The 27771-nt window shown below is 36.4% G+C and overlaps 1 protein-coding gene across 7 annotated transcripts in view; it reads right to left on the reverse strand.

The window, feature by feature from the left end:
• Positions 1–27771, reverse strand: part of ZFYVE9 (zinc finger FYVE-type containing 9) — a 227644-nt gene that overhangs the window by 93074 nt on the left and 106799 nt on the right. For all 7 annotated transcript variants that reach the window (XM_027108554.1, XM_027108556.1, XM_027108551.1 and 4 more), the window contains one exon: positions 22670–24771. In XM_027108554.1, coding sequence (XP_026964355.1) covers positions 22670–24771 — 2102 coding nt within the window. The remainder of the gene's footprint in view (positions 1–22669; positions 24772–27771) is intronic.

Here is a 27771-nt window from a genome sequence, read left to right on the forward strand (position 1 = left end):
TTTCTTTTCTTCTGATTACTTTGGATTTAATTTGCTCTTCTTTTTCTAGTTTATTAAGGTGGACACTTAGATGACTGACTTCAGATCTTTCTTTTCTAATATATGCATTCAATGCTGTATGAGTCTTATATTTTTAATATAGTGTTTTTATTAAGCTTTTATGAATATATTTAAATTTTATTTAGTTTTTTAATGTTATACTTGAATTAAGAATCAAATAAGGTCCACACTTTATGACTGGTGAATTTGTCTCAAGTCTCTTTTAATATATAGGTTCTCCTTCAAAAATATTTTACTGAAGGGAGTTCTCTGGTAGCCTAGTGGTTAGGATTCCGGGCTTTCACTGCTGTGGCCCATGTTCAACCCCTGGTCAGGGAACTGAGATCCCACAAGCCACATGGCCAAAAAAAATAATAATAATTAAAAAGATTTTTAAAAATTTTAAAATAGTGTATGATACAGTGTTTAAAAAAAAAACACCACAAAGATTTTATTGAAGAAATTGAGTCATTTGTCCTGTACTTTCCCACAATCTGGATTTCATTGATTGCCTTCTTGTGGTGTTGTTTAACGTGAGTTTCTCTCTGTATTTCCTAAAATTGATTGCAAAATATAGACATTTGATCAGCCTTGAGTTTGACTTTTTTGGGCATCCTGACTTGTTTTTAATTGAATCAATATTAAGAACCACTCTAAGAATTAAAAACAGAGAGGAAAAGAGAATAATTATCCAAAATTCCACCAAACAAAATGATCCATTTTCAGTTTTACACATTCCTGTTAGATATACTTATTTGTATGCCCAAGAATAATCTTTATAATTAAAAACAAAGTATAACTATGAGTTTGCATTTTATTTTACTCATACATCATCATAAGCATTTTCCATACAGCTTTATAAAAATTTTTAGTGGTGGAATCAAATTACATTATTATATTTAACTTATCACTATCCAATTTTGTACAGAAATTATTTCAAATTTATTTGCTATTTTAAGTAACACTAGGGTTTCCCTGGTGGTGCAGTGGATAAGAATCTGCCTGCCAATGCACAGGACACAGGGTCGATCCCTGGTCTGGGAAGAGTCCACATGCCACGGAGCAGCTGAGCCCGTGTGCCACAACTACTGAGCCTGTGCTCTAGAGCCTGCGAGCCACAACTATGGAAGCCCACATGCCTAGAGCCCATGCTCCGCAACAAGGGAAGCCACCGCAATGAGAAGACTGCGCACCGCAATGAAGAGTAGCCCTGGGGCTTCTCTGGTGGCGCAGTGGTTGAGAATCTGCCTGCCGATGCAGGGGACACAGGTTCGTGCCCCGGTCCGGGAAGATCCCACATGCCGCGGGGCGGCTGGGCCCATGAGCCATGGCCGCTGAGCCTGCGTGTCCAGAGCCTGTGCTCTCCAACGGGAGAGGCCACAACAGTGAGAGGCCCACGAACCACAAGAAAAGGAGTGGCCCCGACTCGTCACAACTAGAGAAAGCCCTTATGCAGCAACACAGACCCAACACAGCCAAAAAAATTAGTTAAATAAAATTTAAAAATTAAAAACAAAAAAGTAACACTAAAATGACCATCTTTTTGATTACAAACCTCGTTCTTCGGAATTATTTCCCCCAAAAGGAATTAATAACTCTAAGAATTGATACATATAGCTTTTTGAATATAATCATGCTGATTTCAACTTAACATCATCTTCATTGTGTATTATCAACATTTTCTGGTTTTTTGCTATTTAGGCATAATTTTAATTTCTACTTCTTAATATAAATTTAAATATTTCTCCACTGTTAATAACCCACTTAAACATTTCTTTTGCCCTTTTATATATTGAAAATGTAATGAATGCATTATATAGCAAAGACACATTGTTAGTTGACATCCTATAACCACCTTCTGATTTGTTTTGTCAAAGGAAGCACTGATTTAAGACTCAATATCCTAATCTGAGTTTTTCAATTAATTCTGTTTTGATTTAGAAAAATTGTGACCCACCTAGATGAAATGTACCGATTCCTAGAAACACAAAACCTACCAAGTCTGAATCAGGAAGAAATAGAAAATCTGAATACATCTATAGCAAACAGATTGAATCAGTAATCAAAAACCTCCTAACAAAGAAAAGCTCCAAATCAGAGGGCATCACTGGTAAATTCTACCAAACATTTTTTATGTTTTGGCCATGCTGTGTGGTATATGGGATCTTAGTTCCCGACCAGGGATCAAACCCATGCTGCCTGCAGTGGAAGCGCAGAGTCTTAACCACTGGACTGCCAGGGAAGTCCCTACCAAACATTTAAGAACACCAAATCTTAAACTCTTCCAAAAAACTGAAAGGGAAGGAATATTTCCTAACTCACTCTATGAGGCCAGCATTACTGATACCAAAGCCAGACAAATACATTACAAGAAAACTAGAGACCAATATCCCTTTTGAACACTGATGCAAAAAATCCTCAACAAAATACTAGCAAACCAAATTCAGCAACACATAAAAAGGATTATATATTATAACCAAGTGGGATTTTTTTCCTTGAATGCAAGGATGGTTCAACAAAGGAAAATCAGTCAATGTAATACACAACATTAAATGAATGAAAAAAGATCCACATGATCACTGATACAGAAAAAGCACAACAAAATTCAACATGCTTACATGATAAATACACTAAACAAACTTAGAATAGAAGGAAAGTACCTCAACATAATAAGGGCCACATATAAAAAACCCAAAACTAACATCATATGCAACAGTGAAAGACAGAAAGCTTTTCGTCTCAGACAGGAACAAGACAAGAACATGCACTTTTGCCACTTGTATTCAAACTCAGTTTTGGAAGTTTAGCCAGAGCAAATAGGCAAGGAAACCAAATAAAAGGCACTCAAATTGGAAATTAAGAAGTAAAATTATCTCTGTTCACAGATGGCATGTACAAAACCCTAAAGATTGCACGCACACACACACACACAACGTAAGAACTAATAAGCAAATTCAGCAAGGTTGCAGGATACAAAGTCAACACGCAAAAATCACTTGTATTTCTATACACTAAGAATGAACAAGCCAAAAGTAAGATAAGTCAGACAGAGAAAGGCAAATACTGTATCATACGGCTTATATGTGGAACCTAAAAAATAATACAAATGAGTGTACATGCAAAACGGAAACAGATCTAACAGATGCAAAAAACAAACTAGTGCTTACCAAAGGGGAAAAGGAGAGGGGGAGGGGAAAATTAGGGGTACAGGATTAAGCGATACAAACTACTATGTATAAATTAGATAAGCAATAAGGATATATTGCATAGCACAGGGAATCGTAGCCACTACCTTATAATAACTTTTAATGGAGTATAATCTGTAAAAATACTGATTCATTATGCTATACACCTAAAATTAATGTAATATTGTAAATTAAGTATACTTCAATAATAAAATTTTTAATAATAATGAACAAGGACTTCCCTGGTGGTCCAGTGGTTAAGACTCCATGCTTCCACTGCAGTGGGTGTGGGTTCGATCCCTGATGGGGGAACTAAGATCTCACATGCCATGCGGTGCAGCCAAAAAAAAAAAAAAAAGTTAAAAAAAAAAAATGAACAAGCCAAAAAATGAAAGAAGACAATTCCATTTACAATAGCATGAAGAAGAATAAAATACTTAGGAATTAAATTAACTCAGAAAATGACAGACTTGTACACTGAAGACAACAGAAGATTGACAAAAAAAATTTCAAGAAGAAATGCCATGTCCGTGGATCAGAAGACTTAGCATTGTTAAGATGTCAATATTACCCAAAGTGATCTTCAGATCCAGTGCGATCCCTATCAAAGCCCCAAAGACTTTTTTTTTCAGAAACAGAAAAATCCATCCTTAAATTCATTCATAAGGAATCTCAAGGGATCCCAAACAGCCAAAATAATCTTGACAAAGAACAAAGTTGGAAGATTCATATTTGATGGTTTCAAAATTTACTACAAAGCTACAGTAATCAAAACAGTGTGATAGTAGTATAAATAATGACACAAAGAAGAGAATAAAACAGAGAACACAGAAATAAACTCTCACATGTATAGAGAGTCAAATGATTTTTGACATGGGTGCCAAGACAATTCAATGGCAAAAAAAGTCTTTTCAACAAATGGTGTTGAGGGTCTTCCCTGGTGGTGCAGTGATTAAGACTCTGCACTTCGAATGTAGGGGGGCCGGGTTCGATCCTTGGGCAGGGAACTAGATCTCACATGCATGTTGCAACTAAGAGTTCGCATGCCACAACTAAGGAGCCCACCTGCTGCAACTAAGACCCAGTGCAACCAAATTAAAAAAAAAAACATGGTGTTGGGAAAACTAGGTATCTACATTGAAAAGAATAAAAGAATGAAACTAGACTCTTACCTTACACCATATACAAAAATTAACTGAAGTGGATCAAACACCTAAATGTAAGTGCTAAAACTATAAAACTCTTAGAAAAAACATAGGGAAAATGCTTCATGACATTTGATCTGCCAGTGCTTTCTTAGATGTGACACGAAAAGCACAGACAACAAAAGAAAAAACAAGTAAGTTGAACTTCATCAAGATTTAAAACTTTGGGGCTTCCCCGGTGGCGCAGTGGTTGAGAGTCCACCTGCCGATGCAGGGGATGCAGGTTCGTGCCCCAGTCCGAGAAGATCCCGCATGCCGTGGAGTGGCTGGGCCCGTGAGCCATGGCCGTTGAGCCTGCGCGTCCAGAGCCTGTGCTCCGCAGCGGGAGAGGCCACAACAGTGAGAGGCCCACATACCGAAAAAAAAAAAAAAAAGATTTAAAACTTTGGTGCATCAAAGGGCATTACTGACAGAGTGAAAAAGCAACTCAAGGAATGGGAGAAAATATTTGCAAATCAAGATATCTGATAGGAATCTGATATCCAGAATATATAATGAACTCTACTACTCAATAACAAAAAACCAATACTTTATAAAGAAACACAGTCAACTTTCCATAAAGATAAAATTAAAACAATAAGTTATCATTTAGGGATAACACACTATATACAGTGGTGGGTAACATTTATTACTTCTAATATTCATAATTCATTCATTCAACAGATCTTTATTATATGTAATTGTGCAACTTAAGTGTTTTCACCTTTATTTTACAGATGATGAAAGTGCCTTGTGCCCAAGATCATGAAGAAGCTAATAAATGGCTGTGAAGTATTCTGAACCTAGGCTTGTTTAGAAATATTGATCTCTTCTGCTCATTACAATGCTCTTAACACCACAATTCAACCCACTTTCAGTCTGAGAAATTACTACCTCTCTGCTTCCCAAGGAGTATAAGCCAGTGGCTATGTTTTAACACCAGAGGACAAAAAGACCTTGAGAAAATTGATCTCTGAAGTTATAAGCCAACAGATCATCTTAATGTAATTAAGGGTCTTATAAAGACCTTGTAATTCAGGGTCTTATAAAGGTTATTCTGTATTCACCACCAAAATTCCCAAATGCTAAACAAAACTTACTGTAATGCCAGTTATTCAGAAGTAAATTGCAACTAATTTAATATATAACTTCATTTAAAATAACAAATTGCCATCTAATAAAATACAAATCAGATATTTTTCACCCTTCTTTTTGAATGAAGTATAAAATTTGCTTCAAAAACATGGTATAAATACAGATGTTCCTCTCAGAAATGCTAAGAAAATAACATAAAAATCGCCATAAAACCTAACGAGTTTTTAATTTTTATCCTCTCCACTACACCTATGGGGAAAAAGCATGAGTTATACAGCCAAAAAAACCTTGGTTGGTTCATAGTATCTCAGTTTCTTCAACTGTAAAATAAGGATAATATCACCTTTTACAAAGGTTTACTAGAAAGAGTAAACTAGATAATAAACAAATTACAGAGTATGTACTAAATAAATGTTAGCTCCCTTCTGATTCTCTTTTAGCTGGCTGCCCAGGAACTCTGTGGTCATAGTCCCGGTGTTGCTAGAGAAGTGGCACTAGTACTACAGACCTCAATTTCATCACTCTCTTATTCTGTTTGTTCCTAAAACCATCGCATATTGCTTTGGAGTGTGGACTCTGGAAGTCAAAGAATCTGAGTTTGATTCCTAACTCTAGTTATTGGCTGTGTGATTTTTGAACAAGTTAATCATTTTAGACCTATTGTCAAATGTGGATTATAACACTACCTACCTCATAAGGAGTTACATATATTAAATAGGATAAGATAAGCAGCTTTTAGAAAAGTGTCTAGCACATGATAAACACGCAATGAATATCACCTATCTCATTCTCCTTGCCGCCACTAGCACCACCATCACCATCTGTCTGCTTCCAACTGCAAAGCATCTGCAGCTTTGTAATTGTTTTGTTACTTATTTCATATACTTAAGATTTGTCATCTATAGAAACGTGAACAGTATGTTTTAATACAGTGGCCATTTTTCTACCTTTTTTTGCATCTCTTTGGTTAAAACCAGAACACTAAGCAATAAATAATTCTCACTGAATGAATCAATGAGTAAACAAATAAACGGAAATGGATGAACAGATGGCAACACAGATTGGCCCTATAGGACTTTACTTGTTTCTCCATTCAAAAGTGCTTGTATTGCTAAGATAATGTAACAAGCTCAAAATGTTTCCAAAGAAAAATACTGACCCTATCCCATGCAGTCAGGACTGGACTAGTATAAACTGGCTGAAAGTTTGATACAAAGTCTTACAGGGCTATGAAAATTTCAATTTTCTACCAGGCTTTACTTTCCCACTCCAACATAACTAATTCTCTTTTCTGAAACCTTCATCACCTACCCCTATTTCACCTTCTCTCAATGTTTGTATTTCCTATATGAAGTATGAGCCAAGGATATAGAAATTTCTTAATGCTCTCACCACTAAATATAAAAATCTACCTCTGTCTTTCCCCACCTTTCTTCCCCTTGTTGAAAACCTAACCCTCAATAGATGAATAAATCCCATCCCTTTGACCTTCTCAAAAACTTTTCTCTTCCTTTGATCAATCCCCTTTTTCTCCTAAAACAACTTGCCTAGAGGATCATTCATGATTTTATATAAATACAGTAGTATCTCCCATCCTTAAAAAAAATTCACCCATAATCACCATCTTCATTTAATAATTGCCCCAATTTTTTCTGTTCTCCCTTAGTAAAACCTGAAAAGGACATCTCAATCTCCTCACTTCTTATTCCATTTTCAACCCATTCTGGCTTCTGTATGCACAGCTCAACCAAGACTGCTTTTATCAATGACCCTGATGTAGTCAAGCCCAGTGGGTCCTTTCCTGTCCACATCTTGTTGACCCTGATCAGCATTTGGCATAGGTGATAATCCTTATCCTTTGACAAACTACATTCTTCTTTTGACTTCCGAGACAACACATTTTCTTGGTTTTCTGCCTGTCTCTCTGGCCACTCCTTCTCAGTCACTTGTACTGGGTCCTCCTTCTCCACTTGACCTCAGTGGCTCAGCCCTGGGCCCCTTCTCTTTCCTCTGTACACTCTTCCCTAGGTGAGCTCATCCACTCCCATGGCTTCTCTCTGCACTCCCTACATGAGCTGCAAAGGCCAACATGATCTATTCCCTGATCTCCTCTCCAACCTCTTTTTATGTGACCTCTCTTACTTGCTATACTTTAACCACACTGTATTCCTTTCAGTTTCTTGAATAGGTGCTTTCCTACCTCAGAGACTGTGTCCATGATGTTTACTCTTCCCGAAGCATTCTTCTCTCTGTTCTTTGAATGGCTGACTCCTCAAATTTCATGTATCACCTAAAACTTTGTCACTTCTCAGAGGACTTTCCAGACCTTCCTCCCCTTCTCCGTTTTTAATATTATCCCTCCTTGTTAATTTCCTTCATATCCCTTATCACAATTTGTAATTCTGTTTGTTTGCTTTTGGTTATTTCCACTAATCTTTACATGAGGGTAGGGATCATAATGTCATTAGTATAAACTCAGCACCCAGCACAGTGACAGACAAATAACAAGCACTCAATGTTTGCTGAAAAAAGTAATGATCTGGGATTCATATATTTGTTCATTAACAAACATTTATTGAGCACTACGCTAGATGCTGGGGATACAAAGAGAAATCATAATCACAAGATTCTTACAGACAAACGGGGGAGAAAGACAAAGACAATACTGTATGATAAGTGTTATGACATGGATGAGACTGACTTTTAGCCAACACAGCCTTTTGAAGGATGTGAATGGAAAATATTTTCTAGCTTCATTAGAACTCAAGATTAATCCAAAATGTTGATCCTGTTTTACCATGCCAGAATGGTTAAACTCATAAATGATAAGACAGGACAAACAGGTTTTCAGGCAGAGTATGAGGGAAACTAAATTACCACGCAATATTCTATTTAAAGCATCTGTTTCTTACTCTCACATCTATTGTTTCCCATCAATAGGTAAGTAAATAGACGATTAGGAAAATAAGCTTGTTTTGGTTTGAACCTATCTTTAGTAGGAAAAACATATATGACTAACTTAAAATATTTTCCGAAGTCCTTACATCCCTTATATTCTGTATTTGATGCCATCATCCAAAGTCTCAAGGTGTTGTATAAAAAGGTGTTCTGCTGCATTAAGAGATATTATTCATTTCTTCATTTATCCAACTAATATTTAGTAAACACCCATTATGTGCTAAAGCTGTGGATACAGTAGCAATCAAGGCAGATAAGATCCTTACCCTTTTGGAGCTTTAGACTCAAAATAATAAACATGAAAATACATAAACAGAAAAATTGAAAATTCACTAGATCATTTCTAGAATTGATAATCAAGAAACAGCTAAATAATTCCACTGAAATACATTATAAGTGTATAGTTTAATACTCAGATATTTGTGAAAGAATTTAAAGTGGATATGTCTAAGAAAATGAAAGTATCTGCAAAACAAATACCTGATAAAGAACTTGAATCAAAATATAAAAAAGAACTTTTAAAATTCAACAATAAGAAAACAAACAACCCAATTAAAAGATGGGCAAAAGATCTGAATAGACACTTCACCAAAGAAGATACACAGATGGCAAATAAGCATATGAAAAGATGTTCATTATCTTATGTCATTAGGGAGTTGTAAATTAAAACAAAAATGAGAGGGGACTTCCCAGGTGGTCCAAGTGGCTAAGACTCACGCTCCCAATACAGGGGGCCCAGGTTCGATCCCTGGTCAGGGAACTAGATTCCACGTGGCACAACTAAGAGTTCACATGCTGCACCTAAAGATCCTGCATGCCGCAACTAAGACCCGGGGCCACCAAATAAATAAATAAATATTTTTTTAAAAATGAGAAACTACACCTATTAAAATGTCTAAAATCTGGGAATTCCCTGGTGGCCCAGTGGTTAGGACTCCTTGCTCTCACTGCTGAGGGCAGAGGTTCAATCCCTGGTAGGGGAACTAACATCCCACAAGCCACATGGCATGGCCAAATAAATAAATAAATTAAATTAAATGTCTAAAGTCCAAACCTGACAAGACCAAATTCTGCTGAGGATGTAGAACAGCAAGAATTCTCATTCATTGCTGATGGGAATGCAAAAGTGGTACAGCCACTCTGGAAGACAGTTTGGCAGCTTCTTACAAAGAGAAACACAGGCTTACCATACTCTCCAGTAATCACACTCCTACATATTTACACAAACTAAAAACTTACATCCACTCAAAAACCTGCAATCACACTCCTACATATTTACACAAACTAAAAACTTACATCCACTCAAAAACCTGCACACGAATATTTGTAACAGCTTTACTTATAATTGCCTAAAACGGAAATTAACCAAGATGTCTTTCAATAGCTGAATGAATAAACAAACTTGTGGTATACCCATACAATAGGACACAATTCAGCAATTTAAAAAAATGAGGTATCACGTCACAAAAAGACATGGAGGCTCCTTGACACTGGTTTCAGCAATGACCAAAAAAAACAAAAATAAACAAGTGGGAGTACATCAAACTACAAACCTTCTACACAGTAAAAGCCATCAACCAAAAGGCAACATATGGAAAGGGAGAAAATATTTGAAAGTCATATATCTGATAAGGGGTTAATATCCAAAATGTACAAAGAATTTATACAACTCAATAGGAAGAAAACAATCTAATTTAAAAATGGGCAGAAGACATGAATAGACATTTCTCCAAGAAGATATATTAATGTCCAACAGGTATGTGAAAAGGTGCTCAATGTCAGTAATCACCAGGGAAATGCAAATCAAAACCACAATGAGATATCAACTCATACCGGTCACAGTGGTTATTATCAAAAAGGCAACAAATAACAAATGTTGGCAAGGATGTAATAAAGAGAACCCTTGCACACTGTTGGTGGGAATGAAAATTGATGCAGACGCTACAGAAAACAGTACAGAGGCTGCTCAAAAAAAAAAAAAAATAGAACTACCATATGACCCAGAAATTCCACTTCTAGGTATTTATACAAAGAAAACAAAATTGCTAACTCAAATAGATACCTGCACCATCATGTTCACTGCAGCATTATTTACAATAGCCAATATATGGAAACAACCTAGGTGTCCATCAATAGATAAATTGATAAAGAAATTCTGGTATGTATTTATGTATGTATGTGTACACACACACACACACACACAATGGACTATTAGCCACAAAAAAGAATAAAATCTTGACATCTGCAACAACATGGATGCAACTTGAGGGCATTACGTTAGTGAAAATAAGTAAGACAGAGAAAGACAAATACCAGACAAGCTCACTTATATGTGGAACCTAAAAACTACCAAATCAAAACAAAACAACAACAAATAATGAGCTCACTGAATCAGAGAACAGATTGGTGGTAGTTGCCAGAGGTGGGGTGAGGATGTATGTGAAACAGATGAAGGTGCTCAAAAGACACAAACTTGAAGTTATAAAATATATAAGTCATAGGGTGTAGTGCATGCCATCCTAACTATAGTAAATAATACTGTATTGCATATTTGAAAGTTGCTAAGAGAGTAAATCTTAGAAGTTCTCATCATAAGAAAATTTTGTAACTATGTATGGTACAGATGATAACTGGACTTATGGTGATCATTTCACAGTATATAAAATATATACAAATATCAAATCATTATGTCATACACCTGAAACTAATATAATGTAATATGTAAATTATACTCAATTTTTAAAAAAGACAGGGAAGAATCTTCCCCACAGGGTCCTCCTTTTTCACGGCTGGTGGAGAGGAGGCCCTGACGGTGCCTGCTGGAGATGCCGCATTTGTAGTTGGGTAGTGGCCGTGCCCCTGGGACCGTGACCCACTCCGTCACCCCCAGGACAGGAGGTGTTCCCAGACTGTTCCATGTGAGGGTCACCCTCCCGCCCCACAAAGTGGTTGATCGTTGGAATGAGAAGAGAGCCACATTTGGGGTATATGACAACATAGGGATCCTGGGAAACTTTGAAAAGCACCCCAAAGAACTGATCAAGGGCCCCATATGGCTTCAAGGCTGGAAGGGGAATGAATTGCAGCGTTGTATCCGAAAGAAGAGAATGGTTGGCAATTGGATGTTCATTGATGACCTGCACAACCTGAACAAACGCATCAGCTATCTCCACAAATGATTTAACTGACGTGGAAAGTACCAGTAGAAGAGAATGCTGGGAACTGTGGAAGAGGTGTATCTATCACCCAAGAGAAAGGGAAAGTACTTTTCCTTATGAGGAAAGGGATTTGTATGCTCTCAGAAATAAAATGGGACTTCTTTGAAAAAAAAAAAAAGGGGGCTTCCCTGGTGGCGCAGTGGTTGAGAGTCCGCCTGCCGATGCAGGGAATGCGGTTTCATGCCCCAGTCCGGGAAGATCCCACATGCCACAGAGCGGCTGGGCCCGTGAGCTATGGCCGCTGAGCCTGTGCTCCGCAACGGGAGAGGCCACAGCAGTGAGAGGCCCGCATACCGCCAAAAAAAAAAAGACTCTTAAATGTATATTTCTAAGTCAAAGATGCCAGTTTGAAAGCCAACATAATGTATGATACTAACTATAAGACATTCTGGAAAAGCCAAAACTACAGAGCCAGTGAAAAGATCAGTAGCTTCCACGGTTCAGAGAAAGTAAGGGAGAAATACATAAGTGGGGGACAAGGGACTTTTAGGGTAGTACAACTATTCTATATGATACTGTAATAGGATAGATAATATGCATTTATCAAACCCATAGAACTGTACAACACAAAGAGTAAACTCTAACAAAAACTATAGCATGTATTTCTTTTATAAAACTTTTGTTAATAACAATGTATCAATATTGGTTCATCAATTTCAATAATGTACCACACTAGTGCAAGATGTTAATAATGGGGTCGACTGGGGGGGTGGGGGTATATATACGTTCTGTTCAATTTTTCTGCTGTAAAAACAGTCAATTCAATAAGGAAACAGTAGTCTTAAATGACACATTAGACCACTTGGACTTAATAGATATCTACAGGACATTCCATCTAAAAAAAACCGAATACACATTCTTTTCAAGTGCACGTGGAACGTTCTCCAGGATAGATCATATGCTAGGCCACAAAACAAGTCTCAAGAAATTTAAGAAGATAGAAATTATATCAATCATTTTTCCAACCATAATGGTATGAAACTAGAAATCAGCTACAGGAAAAAAAATGGGGAAAACACAAACACATGGAGACTAAACAAGATGTTCCTAAAAAACCAATGGGTCAATGAAGAAATCAAAGAGAAAATCAGAAAATACCTTGAGGCAAATGAAAATGGAAACACAACTTTCCAAACATCTATGGGATGCAGCAAAAGCAGTTAAAGGAGGCAAGTTCATAGCGATACAGGCCTACCTCAAAAAAAAAGAAAACTCTCAAATAAAAACCTAAACTACCAACTAAAGGAATTAGAAAAAGAAGAACAAAGCCCAGGGTCAGTAGAAAACAGAAAATAATAAAGACCAAAGTGGATTTAAAGAAAATAGAAATTAAAAAGAAAAAACAGAAAAGACCAATGAAACCAAGAGCTGTTTTTTCAAAAAAGATAAACCAATAGTCCCACTTATCAAGAAAATAAGAGACAGGACCCAAATAAACAAAATAAGAAATGAAAGAGGACAAATAACAACTGATGCCACAGAGATACAAAAAATCATAAAAGAATATTATGAACAGTCATATGCCAATAAATTGGACAACCTAGAAAAAATGGACAAACTTCCAGAAACATATAACCTTCCAAGAATGAATCAGAAGAGACAATGTGAACAGACCAATCACTAGTAGTGAAATTGAATTTTTGATTAAAAAAAACCCAAAAAAACAAAAAACTCCCAGCAAACAAAAGTCCAGGACCAGACAGCTTCATAGGAGAATTCTACCAAACATATAAAAAAGAGCTAATTATTTCTCAAACTACTCTAGGGAATTCCCTGGTGGTCCATCGAACGGGGCACGGGTTCAATTCCTGGTTGGGGAACTAAGATCCCACAAGCCGTGTGGAGTGGCCAAAAAAAAGAAAAAGAAAGACACAAACTATTCTAAAAAAATTGAAGAGCAGGGAACACTTTCAAATTTATTCTATGAAGCCACCATTACCCTGATACCAAAGCCAGACAAAAACACTACAAAAAAAAGAAAATTACAGGCCAATATCTCTGATGAATATAGATGCAAAAATCCTCAACAAAATATTAGAAAACAGAATTGAACAATTATATAAAAAGGATCATACAGCATGATCAAGTGGGATTTATTCCTGGGATGAAAGATGGTTCAATATCTGCAAATCAATCAATGTGATACACCATATTAACAAAAAGATAAAATCACATGATCATCTCAATAGATGGAGAAAAAGCATTTGACAAAATTCAACAGCCATTCATGATTTAAAAAAAGAAAAAACTCTCATCAAAGTTGGTATAGAGGGAACATATCTTAACATAATAAAGACCATTTATGACAAACCCAGAGCTAACACCATATTCAATGGTGAAAAGCTGAAAGCTTTTTTTTCTAAAATCAGGAACAAGATAAAGGATACCCACTCTCAATCACTTCTATTTAACATAGTATTGGATGTCCTAGCCAGAGCAATCATACAAGAAAAAGAAATAAAAGGTATCCAAATTGGAAAGGAAGAAGTAAAACTGTCATTATTCGCAGATGACATGACACTACATATAGAAAAACCCTAAAGTCTTCTCTGAAAAACTATTAGAATAAGTGAATTCAGTAAAGTTGCAATAGACAAGGTTAATACACAGAAATCTGTTGCTTTTCTATAAACTAATGATGAAACACCAGAAAGAGAAAGCAAGAAAATAATCTTGTTTAAAATTGCATCAAAAAGAATAAAATACCTAGGATTAACTTAACCAAGGAGGTGAAAGACTGAAAACAATAGCACATGGATGAAGGAAACTGAAGATGATACAAAGAAATGGAAAGATATCCCATGTTCATGGATTAGAAGAAGTAATATTGTTAAAATCTGTACTACCCAAAGCAATCTACAGATTTAATGCCATCCCTATCAAAATACCCATGACATTTTTCACAAAACTAGAACAAATAATCCTAAAACTAATATGGAACCACAAAAGACCCTGAGTTGTCAGGGCAATCTTGAAAAAAAGAAAGCTGGGGTTAGCACACTCCTTGACTTCAGACTATACTACAAAGCTACAGTCATCAGAATAGCACAGTAGTGGCACAAAAAGACATATACAGATCAATGGAACAAAACAGAGAGCCCAGAAATAAAGCCATGCACTCATGGTCAATTAATCTATGACAAAGGAGGCAAAAATATACAATGGAGAAAAGACAGTCTCTTTAATAAGTGGTGCTGGGATAACTGGACAGCTACATTTATTTTACAATGAAACTCCAAGAAAACATAGAGAACATTCTTTGACACAAATCACAGAAATAGTTTTTTAGATCTGTCTTCTAAGCCAAAGGAAACAAAATCAAAAATATACAAATGGCAACTAATTAAACTGAAAAGCTTTTCTACAGCAAAGGAAACCATTAACAAAACAAAAAGACAACTTACAATATGGGAGAAAACATTTGCAAATGATATGACCAGTAAGGGGTTAATATCCAAAATATATAAAGAGCTCAAACAATTCAATATAAAAAAAATATATAACCCAATTTAAAAATGGGCAGAACACATGAACATTTTTCCAAGGGAGACACACAGATGGCTAACAGGCACATGAAAAGATGCTCAACATCACAATCCATCAGGAAAATGCAAATCAAAACCATAATGTGATATCACCTCACACCTGTCAGAATGGCTATCATCAAAAAGTCTACAAATAACAATGTCAGCAAGGATATGGAGAAAAGGGAGCCCTTGTACACTATTGGTGAGAATGTAAATTGGTGCAGCCACTATGGAAAACAGTATGGAGATTCCTCAAAAAATTAAGAATAGAACTAATATATGATCCAGCTATCCCACTTCTGGTTATTTATCCAAAGAATATGAAAACAGTACTTGAAAAAGATATAGACACCTATGTTCATCATGGCATTATTTACAAGAGCCAAGATATGGAAACAACCTAAGTGTCCATCAACAGATGAATGGAATAAGAATATGTAGTGCATGCATGCACACACACACACACACACACACACACACATACAAAATGGAATATTACTCAGCCATTAAAACGAATGAAGTTCTGCCATTTACAACAACATGGATGGACCTAGAGAGTATTATGTTTAGTGAAAAGAGTCAGACACAAAAAGACAAAACTCTATATTATCACTCATATGTGGAATCTAAAAAATGAAACGAATTAATATGACAAAACAGAAACAGACTCACAGATACAGAGAACAAACTAGTGGTTACCACTGGGGAGAGGGAGGAGGGGAGGGGCAAGACAGGAGTAGAGGATTAAGAAGTACAAACTACTATGCATAAAATAAATAAGGTATATGGATGTATTATACAGTACAGGGAAATACAGCCGTTATTTATAATAACTTTAAATGGAATATAGGGAATTCCCTGGTGGTCCAGTGGTTGTTAGGAATCTGCGCTTTCACTGCCAAGGGCATGGGTTCAATCCCTGGTCAGGGAACTAAGATCCTACAAGCCATGCAGTACAGCCAAAAAAACCAGAGTATAATCCGTAAAAATACTGAATCACTATGCTATACATCTGAAACTAACATAATACTGTAAATCAACTATACTTTTTTATTTTTTTGATGTTGGGGGTAGGAGTTTATTAATTAATTAATTGATTTTGCTGTGTTGGGTCTTCGTTTCTGTGCGAGGGCTTTCTCTAGTTATGGTAAGCGGGGTCCACTCTTCATCGCGGTGCGCGGGCCTCTCACTATCGCAGCCTCTCTTGTTGCAGGGCACAGGCTCCAGACGCGCAGGCTCAGTAGTTGTGGCTCACAGGCCTAGTTGCTCCATGGCATGTGGGATCTTCCCAGACCAGGGCTCGAACCCGTGTCCCCTGCATTAGCAGGCAGACTCTCAACCACTGCGCCACCAGGGAAGCCCAATCAACTATACTTTAACTTTAAAAAAAAGACTATTAATTTCTTAAAGTAGGTATGTCCAGGGAGCTGGACTAGGGACTAGGGATATGTAAAAGTAGGTAGAAGACTGCCATCTTTCAAGATATAAATATTACTTTGTTTAAAATAAAAATAGTACCAGGTCTCTTCATCCCATCTAGAAATGTGTGTTTTATTTTCAATTTCAACAGTTATTTTTAACATGATATTTTAATTCTTTAAAGTATTTTTCACTTAAACTAAAAATATACTATAATGACATAAATATCAAAATATTATTAAATATATAGTTCTTTTATAGACAAAATTACTCCTGACTACTATGGAACAGTAATTCAAATTAAAAGCACAGAGTAAAATACTGACTGTAGTTTGCCATTTTATACATAAACATATATAATATTATATAAATTATATAAACCTTTGTTATATAAATATAAATTTATATAAAATATAACATTTTATAATTACATTTATAAATGTTCATTATATGTTAAATACCTATAATCCCCAGTGTGTAGAGGAAGACGGCTTTCTAGAACTATATTAAAAATTAATCTAGATCAGTTTTCAATATGTCATTTTGACATTATACATGTCATCAAGCTGTTTTAAACTAATGGGATGAAGATCATGTGTGGCTAAAAGGACTGGTACTATTGGAAATGAATCAAAAGGGAAAGAGTAACTGCAAAATAAAACCCCCAGTGTAGCCCACTTAAGTGGTACTGTGATACACAGCATCCCAGTCGAACTGAGATGATTTCCAGAAAACATACTTTCAGCACAGCACATTTCAAAATGTTTAATGGCATATTCTTCCCACAAAGTGACCTTGGTTAATCAAGTATGTTTAACAATAACTTTACAGAGATAAATCAGTGGCTAGCACAAACCTTTCCATTTCCTTTTCTTCCTTATTTAAACACAGACTTTCAGAGCTGCAAGGAAACAAAGATAAAGTCTATGCAATCCCCTCATTTTACAGCAGAGGAAACAGAAGCCCAGAGCTGTTTCATACCCATTTCAGTGTTCTTTTCATACTACCTGTCCTACAGTTCTCTTCTCTGTCCTGTCTATTCAAATGACCGTCTATTCAAACACGGTAAAAAAAAAAAACTCATCTATTTTGAATTCTACTTTTAAAGTCAGTTAATGTGGAAAAATAGTAAGTAAACTGGAGTGGTATATATTACTGTCACTAAATCTCTCCTTATTCCAGGACTTGGCACCCATATTGTTCTTTTCCTAATTTGTAGTTCAAGACCTGATAGGTGAAGTAAAACCTAAAATCCTGCTACCTTTGCTAGATTCCCCCATCAACTGATAGCACCAATCACTGAGCATTTTGTCTTCCTTTCAAATTCCCACTCCAAAACTGATGGTCACCCAAAGACCATGACTTATATTTCTAGTAAGCAATCCAAATACAGATAAATTTTGTTGCTATGTCCAGTGTAGTAAAAGAGCAAAGGGCTTTGGAGTCAGATAAATTTGTGTTAAAATCCATGCACTCTCATTTATAAGCTCTGAGAATTTAGGCAAGTTACCTAACCTTTCTGAGGCACATTTTTCTCCCCTGTAACTGTATCTCAGAGAATTGTGTTGTTAGACCAGATAAGCCTAGCATAAAGTGGAAGTGTTAAAAAAAAATGTTACTCTCATCTTTCACACCATCCTAAACAAAGTTTCTATGTTGTAAGTATCGGTTCAAGAATTTTTGCTTTAAAGGCTATTCTTATGTCTACTTCAGTAGACAGAAGAGTCATTAACCAGCTAGCATCTCATAAGCAACAACCTGCCACATAAGTGGCAGTAATGGATAAAGTGTGATAAAGCCTTGTGAATGACCAATAAAAAATAAAAAACTTTTCCTTTAAAAATTCTTCTCCACTTTCAAAAACCTCTTTCCTGTACTCTTAAACTCAAAAGCTTTTCTTAGGCCTTTGAAGTCAAATAATCAAATAAAAAAGGGTCAAAATATTCAGGGCAAATGGAACTTGACAGAGAATGAATAACCATATTCTGCTAGATTCAGTGATTTCTCTAGGAAATTATTATGGATATATAATAACAGTGATCATCTGAACTTAGAGGGCACCTTTCTGGAAGGGAGTTCCCTGTACCTTTTTCTTTTCCTCTGGCCGCGCCATGCGGCTTGCAGGATCTTAGTTCCCTGAACAGGAATTGAACCTGGGGCCACGGCAGTGAAAAGGGCTGAGCACTAACCACTGGATCACCAGGGAACTCCCCTCTGTACTCTTTCTATTCTGTAATTTATCACCTATCATACAGCCGAAGTAGAGATTACACTGCTATATGGAACAATTATCTAAATTAATAATGTGTGAAATCATAAAATAAAACTCACATTTGCTGAGCATTTTAGAGTATGACATAGTTTTCCAATTAACAATGAAGACAAGAATAGGATCCAGATGTCCTGATGTCCATTACAACAATATAGAAATAAACTGCAGTATTTTAACACTTTCATAAATTCAACATAATTATTTTATATTCTTCTTAATGACATTATACCAAGATAAATGAATGTTGTAACAAGTATAATATCTATTACTCATCAAGACCTGGATATAGGCCCTATGCTTTGCTAAATAATTTCCCACAATTTTCTGTTAACTCCTTCTATATTCAAGTGAATTTTTATCATGGCCCATTCTCCTGTAAGATGATTTCCCTTTCCCTACTGCTAATACTCCACCTGTGCTCTGCTGTGATCCCATTTTCCTCACATACTTTAGAACTGTGATCCATAAATTATATCCACTTTCTTATATCTCCTCCTCCAAACAGTCACTTATTTATTTATTTATTTTTGGCCGCACCACAAGACATGCGGGATCTTAGTTCCCTGACCAGGGATGGAAACTGCGCCCCCTGCAGTGGAAGTGCAGAGTCTTAACCACTGGACTGCCAGGGAAGTCCCAAATAGTCACTTTTTGTATCATGATTTTCCTGACTCCTTCTGCCATTCTGGGAAAAATTAAGCTCTCATTTCTCAACATTCCTAAAGCATTTTGTTCATACTGCTATTATGAATGAGGAGAGATGCTAGGAGAAGCAGTATGTCTGAAGGAAAGAGTCCTAGCTTTAAAGGTGGCTCTAGTACTTTCAAGCTGTGTGAACTTGGGCATATTCCTTGACCTCTCTGAGCCTCTAATTCTTGATCTGTCAAATAGTAAAAAATTAACCACCCATTCTACAAGACAGTAATGGGTATTCTACAAGACAGTAATGGAATGAATATAAAGCACACATAACTGGCTCTTAATACACTGTATTATAAATTGTTGTGGGATGGTCTGTTTGTCTACTCAGGTCAATAGTTCACAACGATTTTTTTTAGCATTGTTGAAAAACTACAGGAAATCCAGACACTCCTCTCCCACACACTGAAATCAGTGCCTCTGATTATAAACTCTATGAGGTCATACATTCCAATTTATGTATACCTGAATCTCCAGTAGCTAGCCCAGAACCTTTCATATATTAGATGCTTAATATATGCTTGTTACAGTAAAGAGAATTTATTAGCTATAGATATTAAATAAAGAAATTGTTGGAAATAACTGCATAGTAGATATATTAGAATGGAACAAACTAAATTTCTTTTTTCAACAGTAAACATTATTTTACAAAATCACATTGCTTGGGGTATTTTTCTAGCTAAATTCCAAGTATAATTTGATTAATTTACTATCTAGAAAAACTATAGCTACGTTTATAAGCCCCTTTCTTCTGAGGAGCTCAAGGATTTTTACAGACATTACCTCAACAATCCTACAACATCCCTGAGGAAAATGGAGATGGAAAAAGAAAAAAAGATGGAATATGAATCCATAATCCATATGAAGCCATAAATTTATAAATTCTGCAAATTCCACTCAGCAAAAATTCCATGTAATTTTTCAGCTTATGTGCATTTTGCCCCATTTTCTTTCTGAATCCACCTAAGTTACCTATTTAGTCATTACATCTGTATATGCTGGTCTGGAACAAAAGCATTTTTATTATTTGCTTAAGCAAAATTTTGGGATTTCCCTGGTGGTCCAGTGATTAAGAATCCGCCTTCCAATGCAGAGGATGCGGGTTCGATCCCTGGTCGGGGAACTAAGATCCCACATGCCGCGGGGCAACTAAGCCTGCGCACCACAACTAGAGAGCCCACATGCCACAACTACTGAGCCTGCACACTCTGGAGCCCATGCACCACAATGAGAGAGCCCGCACACCACAACTAGAGAGCCTGTGCACTCTGGAGCCCACGTGCCGCAACTACTGAGCCTGCGTGCTCTGGAGCCCACATGCCACAACTAGAGAGAAGCCCGCATGCCACAACAAAGAGCCCACCCGCCACAACAAAAGATCCCGTGTGCCACAACTAAGACCCGACACAGCCTAAATAAATAAATAAATAGGAAGGAAATTTTTAAAAAACAAGCAAAAATTTCTGAAAGTGTTATACACAGTAAGCTAAACATAGAACAACGAAAAAATGATGACTCTAACCCCCTAACAGAAAACTGTTCAGGCTACTGACCATAGGTTTACTTCAGACTGCGAAATATTTAGGAATTAGACACATTATTTTCTCCAAATTTTAATAATCAGAGACTAACAGCCCAGTTTCAGCTTTAACTACTTTCTGCTCCCCATCATTTGGTGCTTTTGTTCTAGGACCCTATAGTAGCCCTTTTTGAATGCCCACCCAGGAACCATTCTCCCCCTTTTCCTTATTAAGAGAATCCCACTTTTGTTGAGGCAACACTGGGCTCAGCCCCAGGGGATGAATCATGATTGATCTCAGCCAATCCTGGCAATCCTGTTCCCTGTTGTCAGTCATTGGTTTAAATTGGACCTGTGGTCTAGAACTGGCTAATAAATTGAAAGAAGTTGCTGGGGATTCTTTCTACCCTGATGAGAGGGCAGCAAGAGGAATAGGCTCTTTTGCCACCAACCAATTTCTCTGCATTTGGGAAGTAGTCAGGTTGGACTTGATGCTTCAAGCTGTGCCACTATCTTGAGACCACGAGGGAAAGGCCAAGAGAACTTCAGTGATCCTGACTCTACACCCAGACATAACAGAGTCTCTATTTTCAGGCCTCTTGTTATATGAAATAAATGTTACTTTTGTCTAAGTAACTGAGGGCCAGATATTCTGTTCCTTGAAGTTCAAGTCAACTGAATTAATACAGACAGACCAATAAATCAGGCAAGAAGGGAAGTAGAGGTTAATTACTGAGTACTTACTATTACATGTAATTTCATTTAATCTTCACAACAGCCCGATGAAAATTATCTTTTGATTCATTTTTTATGAAAAAATAAAGCTTAATAAAGTTATATAGTTAAAAGTAACAAAGCTGAAGTTCAAATCCAGAACTGACACCAAACCTTACATTCTTTTTAAAAATACAAAATCCCATTTCCTCCTTGTTTACAGTTCTTGTTTAAAAAACGGACTAGTATATTGATGTGGTACTAGCTAACAGAATTTAGGGAGAGCTAAGGAATATCACCTATTCTTATAACCTTGTCACAAGGATCTATAGTCTTCAACTCTTTTTTGTATCAAAGTTATATGGGGGGGAAAGACAAAAATACATATGTGTACCAAAAGTTCCAGAATGTCTAGTACAATGGCAAAAATCCTATAGCAAAAATTGGGATGGATTCTAAGTATAATATCCAATTACTCAAGAATTAAAAAATATGAAGTCAATCACAAACATTTCTTAAATCAAAAGAATAACTTCCTTATTTCAAGCTATTCCATTAACCAAGTATCAATACAGTAACCAAAGTTACCACTTCCTCAGTTCTCATCTATTCATTAAAACTGATTCAGCTTAAATCTTCACAACAAAAAAAAATTATATAAACACTAAGAATCAGCGAGGTGATTTTTCATTTGGAAATTTACTAGAATTGCATGCTCAAAAACTATTTATGATGTCATCTCAAGGAGAAGTATGTTCACCTTATATTACCTTTATTAATTTCTAATTGAGCATTACAAAATGCACACGCCAGATTCCTGAGCTGATACACCCAACTTACCTTCCCACATGCTCTGCAATGATGCCTCCTTTTGGTGAATGTAAACCTGGCTTCACATTTCATGCAATTTGGAGCCTGAGAATCTGGTACCCATACTGGAGCCACTTCACCCAGAGTGGTAAATGGCTTTCTAGCAGAAATTCCAAACTGACCAGCTCTGAGATCATTATCTGGGCTTTCTGGAGGTAATGCAACGCACTGTCTACTGGATATCCCAGACTCATAACTTTCTAAATGTTCCCCATTTGTATCAGCGATAGAGATATTTCCCAAAGAGGCATTGCATATATTGGTTGCTGAGTTTTCCCCTAATTTTGCTTTCCCAAGAACATCATTTTTGTTTTTAATATTATTTCCATTGTTTGCAGGAAGGTCATTTTGTAAATGGTCTGATAATGGCTTTGGAATTTGAAGTTTAAGATTAGAAGGTTGCTTGGGTCTTGCACCACCAAAAGGAACACTGATAGATTGCAGGTTTGCTACTATCTTGGGTGGAGATTGCCCAAGCACTGATGGAACCTGGCTACAGAAATTGTGTAAGTAATTTTTCTTCATTAGGTCACCAGTGCTGTTTAAAAGTAGTCCACTCCCTTCTGTGGCTTCATTTCCTCTCTGTTCATAAATATTTGAGTAGCATTCTGACTTGCTCTCCTCTATTTCCTTTTCTTCTGTTACTGAATCTTCTTTGGAAGGTAAAGTCTTTGGAACAAAACAAACAACTGGGCTCTGCATTCCATAGGAATCACAACAGTTAGATAGTGAATTTGCTGCTGGTGTATCCATAACAGTGGAGAAATCGCATCCTTCACTTTCATTCATGCAAGTTTGTTTTAAATCTAGACCTGCTTCTGCCATTCTATCACACTCTCCTCCACTATCATCGTAAGTATCTTCAGGCTGATTCATGTGCAGAAACTTCTCATTTTCTTTATTTACTTGGCTGTCATTCATCTTGTTTGGTTTAGTCAATTTCCAATTAATCATCTCCTGAGATTCAGAGAAATGCTCGGTCATATTAAGAAGTTCTGTAGTGCCAAGAATTTCTTCATGTTTACAGCCTTCATTTTCGTCAGCTCTAACTTCACCAGGCACAAGGCAATCTGAAAACTGTTCACCGTTATCATCCCTGCCAGACCCATTAGGCATGTCAGCTTTGAGAAGCAAAGGTAAACCAGACTGGATGGATTCTTCAGTTGTTCTTTCCTCTGCTGGCTCTTTTTTCATCAAAATTCCCTCACTCAAGTGGGAAAAGGAGTTTGGACTCCCTAGATCTGTCCTAGGAGAGCTGGTTTTGCCAGTGAGAACCTCATCTGGTGTAGAGTCCTCTTGCTTTACAGCAGGACCTTCATCTGTTCCCTGGGATGAGATTACTGAATCTGGTGTTAAACTTGTAATCACAGACATGGTGGGGTCTCTATCTATATTTTCATCATCCTGTAACTGTGAAGGGGTACAGACATTGGCTAGATTATCAGATGAAGTAGTACATATGTATTTAACAGAATCCCCCTCTGCATTTGGTCTACTCAATGGATCCATTTGTTTCTCTGAGTTCATATCTTTTTCAGTGGACCCATTTACACTTAAACTAAATTGATCAGTTTGTCTGTTTTCGTTATCCAGTGAACAGCTAAAAGCATCCATGAGGGATTGACTATTATAATTATTACAATCCTGCAAATCGCTTTGTAATGTCCTTTTATCACAGTTATGCATGACGGCTACAACAAGAACGCTCTTCTCATCTGGCAGACAAGGAAGGTTTCCACATTTCTTCTCTCCCACTTCGACAGTACCGCATTGATCATCTTGATTACAGTTCCTCTTAATTAACTGGTCTTCTGCAACCGCATTTTCATCAATCCACATTGTGTTGGTCTCTGGATTCAGACTACAGTCCTGTCCATTAGCACAATGGTCCTCTCCCTCTGTGTTAAGAGGAGCTGAATGAGCCAGGGAGAAGACTTTCAGCTGTGGCTGTGACTCAGAAACTGTAGGTTCATTCACACTGGCCAATGCAGGGTTAAATGACAGTCGGGGAGAAGGGGGATCTAGAATCTTATTCCACCTTGTATCCAATAAAATAGGAGAAACGGTTTCATCTGAAAAAATAAATAATTATAATAAGTCTGCTGGTAACACTGATAAGGCTAGGACTAAGTTAATCAACTACATTTGCAAATATGCCCTGAAATTAAAATATTCCTAGGATATGTGAAAACAGAATATTCCTAGGGTATGAAGTTTCTAATTTCTAGCTAAGGATAAGAAAATACATTTAAGACTGTTCCCTGTATTATATATCACCAAATGGTAATATCTCAGAACATTCCAAACAACAAAAGAATTCTACTTCAATCTAGTTGGCATAATTAAAGTGGCCCCCAGGCTGTACTTTGGGGCTGGGGAGGGGAGGGCAATAATGGGGAAGGCCTTGGACTGGCCCAGCACAACATGGGGTAGGGGGCCAATCTAAGGTGGAAGAAAAATCAGAACAGTAATGAGGATACAGTAATTGAGTGGGAAGGAAAACAAAGGAATTTTCTGTGGAGATGGCATGCTCTGTAATCTACATCATGACTGAGATGTGGTTACATGGATATATCTCTTGGTCAAAACTGTACAGTTAAGATCTACACATTTCAATGTATAAATTTTATCTTCAAAAAATTGTAGAAAATAACAATGAAGCAGGGAGGAGCAAATGAAGATATATAAATGAAAAATGGCAGCATGTCAATCACTGCTGAAGTTGGGTAATGGGTACACTAGAGTTTATTACACTCTTCTATTTACTTTGTATATGTTTGAAATTTGCCCACAATAATAAGCTAAAAAGTTTGTTACAGCGTGTGAAATTCTGCTTATAACCATGTCACAATACATTATTATTTAGGTTCATATTTACACTATTATCTGAGGAAATTTGGCAGAAAGTATCATTTGCCATATTAAAACAACCTTCTTATATTCTACTAATAAGCATAATCTCATTTAATGTTTCTGTTTATTTTTTAATAGATCATAACTATGATGGCATTTTCCCAAGTTATTGTGCTATGTGTCTAATTAGAGAAATAAGAAGTTATGCACTTATTGCTTTTCCTGTTTTCCTATAGTAAATATGATAATCACAGCCCTGAAGTTATACAGACATGCTTTCCTCTCATAAATCTTTAATGCTCCCTTAGCACCTTGTTCATATCTCTATTAAAGCATTTATTACACTGCATTGCAATGGTTTATTTACCTGACTTTTTCAGGCAGAAACCACTTATTTCCATCAATGTAAATCCTTGCTTTGCACAGCGCCTGATATGTAGTAGGTAGCATATATTTATTGTAGCACCATAAATATATGCTATGTGAGTATCTACCACTGTAAAAGCATTGGGTGGACTTTGAGATTAAATGATAGCTCCAAGAAGTATATAATCTAGTTGGAAAAATAAGAAATAGATACAATACACATGAATCGCTAACTAGCAGTACAGAATAGCATAAGTATTCAAAAACTATTATGTAGTAGTAGAAAATAAATTGAGAGGACAAAGGTATTTTACAGGCTGAGGCAGCAAGCTTGAATTCATGAAAGCAGGAGGAAATGGGCTGGGCTTCAAGGACAATTTTACAAAAAGTTTGGAAAACAGGGCATTCGTAAGAGGGGAACAAGTAAAAGTACAGCCCCAAACACAACAATCTGAGAAAGCAATTAAGTAAATCAGTTTGGGCTGAAAAAAGAATTAGTGTAAGAAAGTAGTGAAAAGAAGCTAGAAAGGTCAGATTGTAAAGGCCATAAAAAATCAGACTGCATGAAGAATGGGCTTAATATGCTCTGAGTGTTAAATGTTAAATCCTGAGTTTACCAAATTTGGGCTAGCAGAGACTTGAGATTTGGTAACATGTATTTCCTTTAAAAAAAGAAATTGTATTTCCAAGCTGGTTCACAGAAATAAAAAAGAAACACTGCCTCTTATAAGAATATTTAATAATATTCAAACAGAAATGATCATGTATTAAAAATTTCACTATTTAACCACCAACTGGGTATAATGTTAATTATCTAATGTCATCACAGTTTGTGTGTGGTACATTTTTCATTTAAAGGAGGAAATTAACATGAAATGAGAAAACACTTTTAAAAAAATGTATTTGGAAAGGTACCAGGCTAGAGGTGGTAGTTTTAATACAACTGGTACTGAGATGTTTAAAAAATAGTTGAAAACAAATGAAGAGCATAGTTACAAACAAGCTGGCTTCTGAAATTATTCTCCTTCTAAAGGAGTTATTTTGGTAAGCAAATGCTATATTTCAAACTAAAATGACAATTTTTACTGACTCAACAAAAATGTACTGCAAATCAACTATATACAAAATACCCTACTAGAATCTACAGAAGTCACAAAAAGACTGATGTAAAGAACAAATAATTTTATTAATGAGAGTGAATGGTATTCTAGAAGAATAGTATTCACAGGATTAGGTGTAGCATTTGTGTAGATGACAAATAACTGTGATAGGGCCAAACCAAAGAAGGGATTGAGAAAATACTTGTATAAATGACTGAAACTAAGAGGATAATATACCTTCCACCTTGGTATGTATAAAGCCCACCTAGATCCCATAAAATCCAAAAAGATTCGGTTTCACGTTTACATGAATCAGGAGTTAGGCTAGGGTCACGGGTTAGCTTTGGGTCATCAATGGTAAAATGTAAGAGCAGGCCATTCCAGGTATCTTTCTTCTCCCTTCTTACCCCCATGAGCACATATCTTTTTAATGCTTGCTCTAGCATAGGCCCAAAACAACAAAATCAAAACTAATCTCTCTTCCCAACTGCTATCAAAGAACAACCTGAATAACCAGATATAGTAAAGGTTTGGAGACTACTACTAAAATCATGGGCTTTAGATGGAAATATATCACTTTGTAAACTTGTTATATGCCATTTTCTGTTAGAAATCAAGAACACCAGGGAAGCAGGATAAAGTGAAAGACAGATATTTAATTATGGCTTACACATTCTAGTCATACTGAAAGGTGAATTTAAGGAAAATTCCCTAAATGAAGTGAATCTTTAGCAGACATTTTTTGACTGGGCC

This window comes from Aethalodelphis obliquidens, unplaced genomic scaffold (genome assembly GCF_003676395.1).
Source record: "Aethalodelphis obliquidens isolate GAN/ISIS:26980383/991018 unplaced genomic scaffold, ASM367639v1 scaffold9, whole genome shotgun sequence".
In the NCBI taxonomy this organism is placed as follows: domain Eukaryota; kingdom Metazoa; phylum Chordata; class Mammalia; order Artiodactyla; family Delphinidae; genus Aethalodelphis; species Aethalodelphis obliquidens.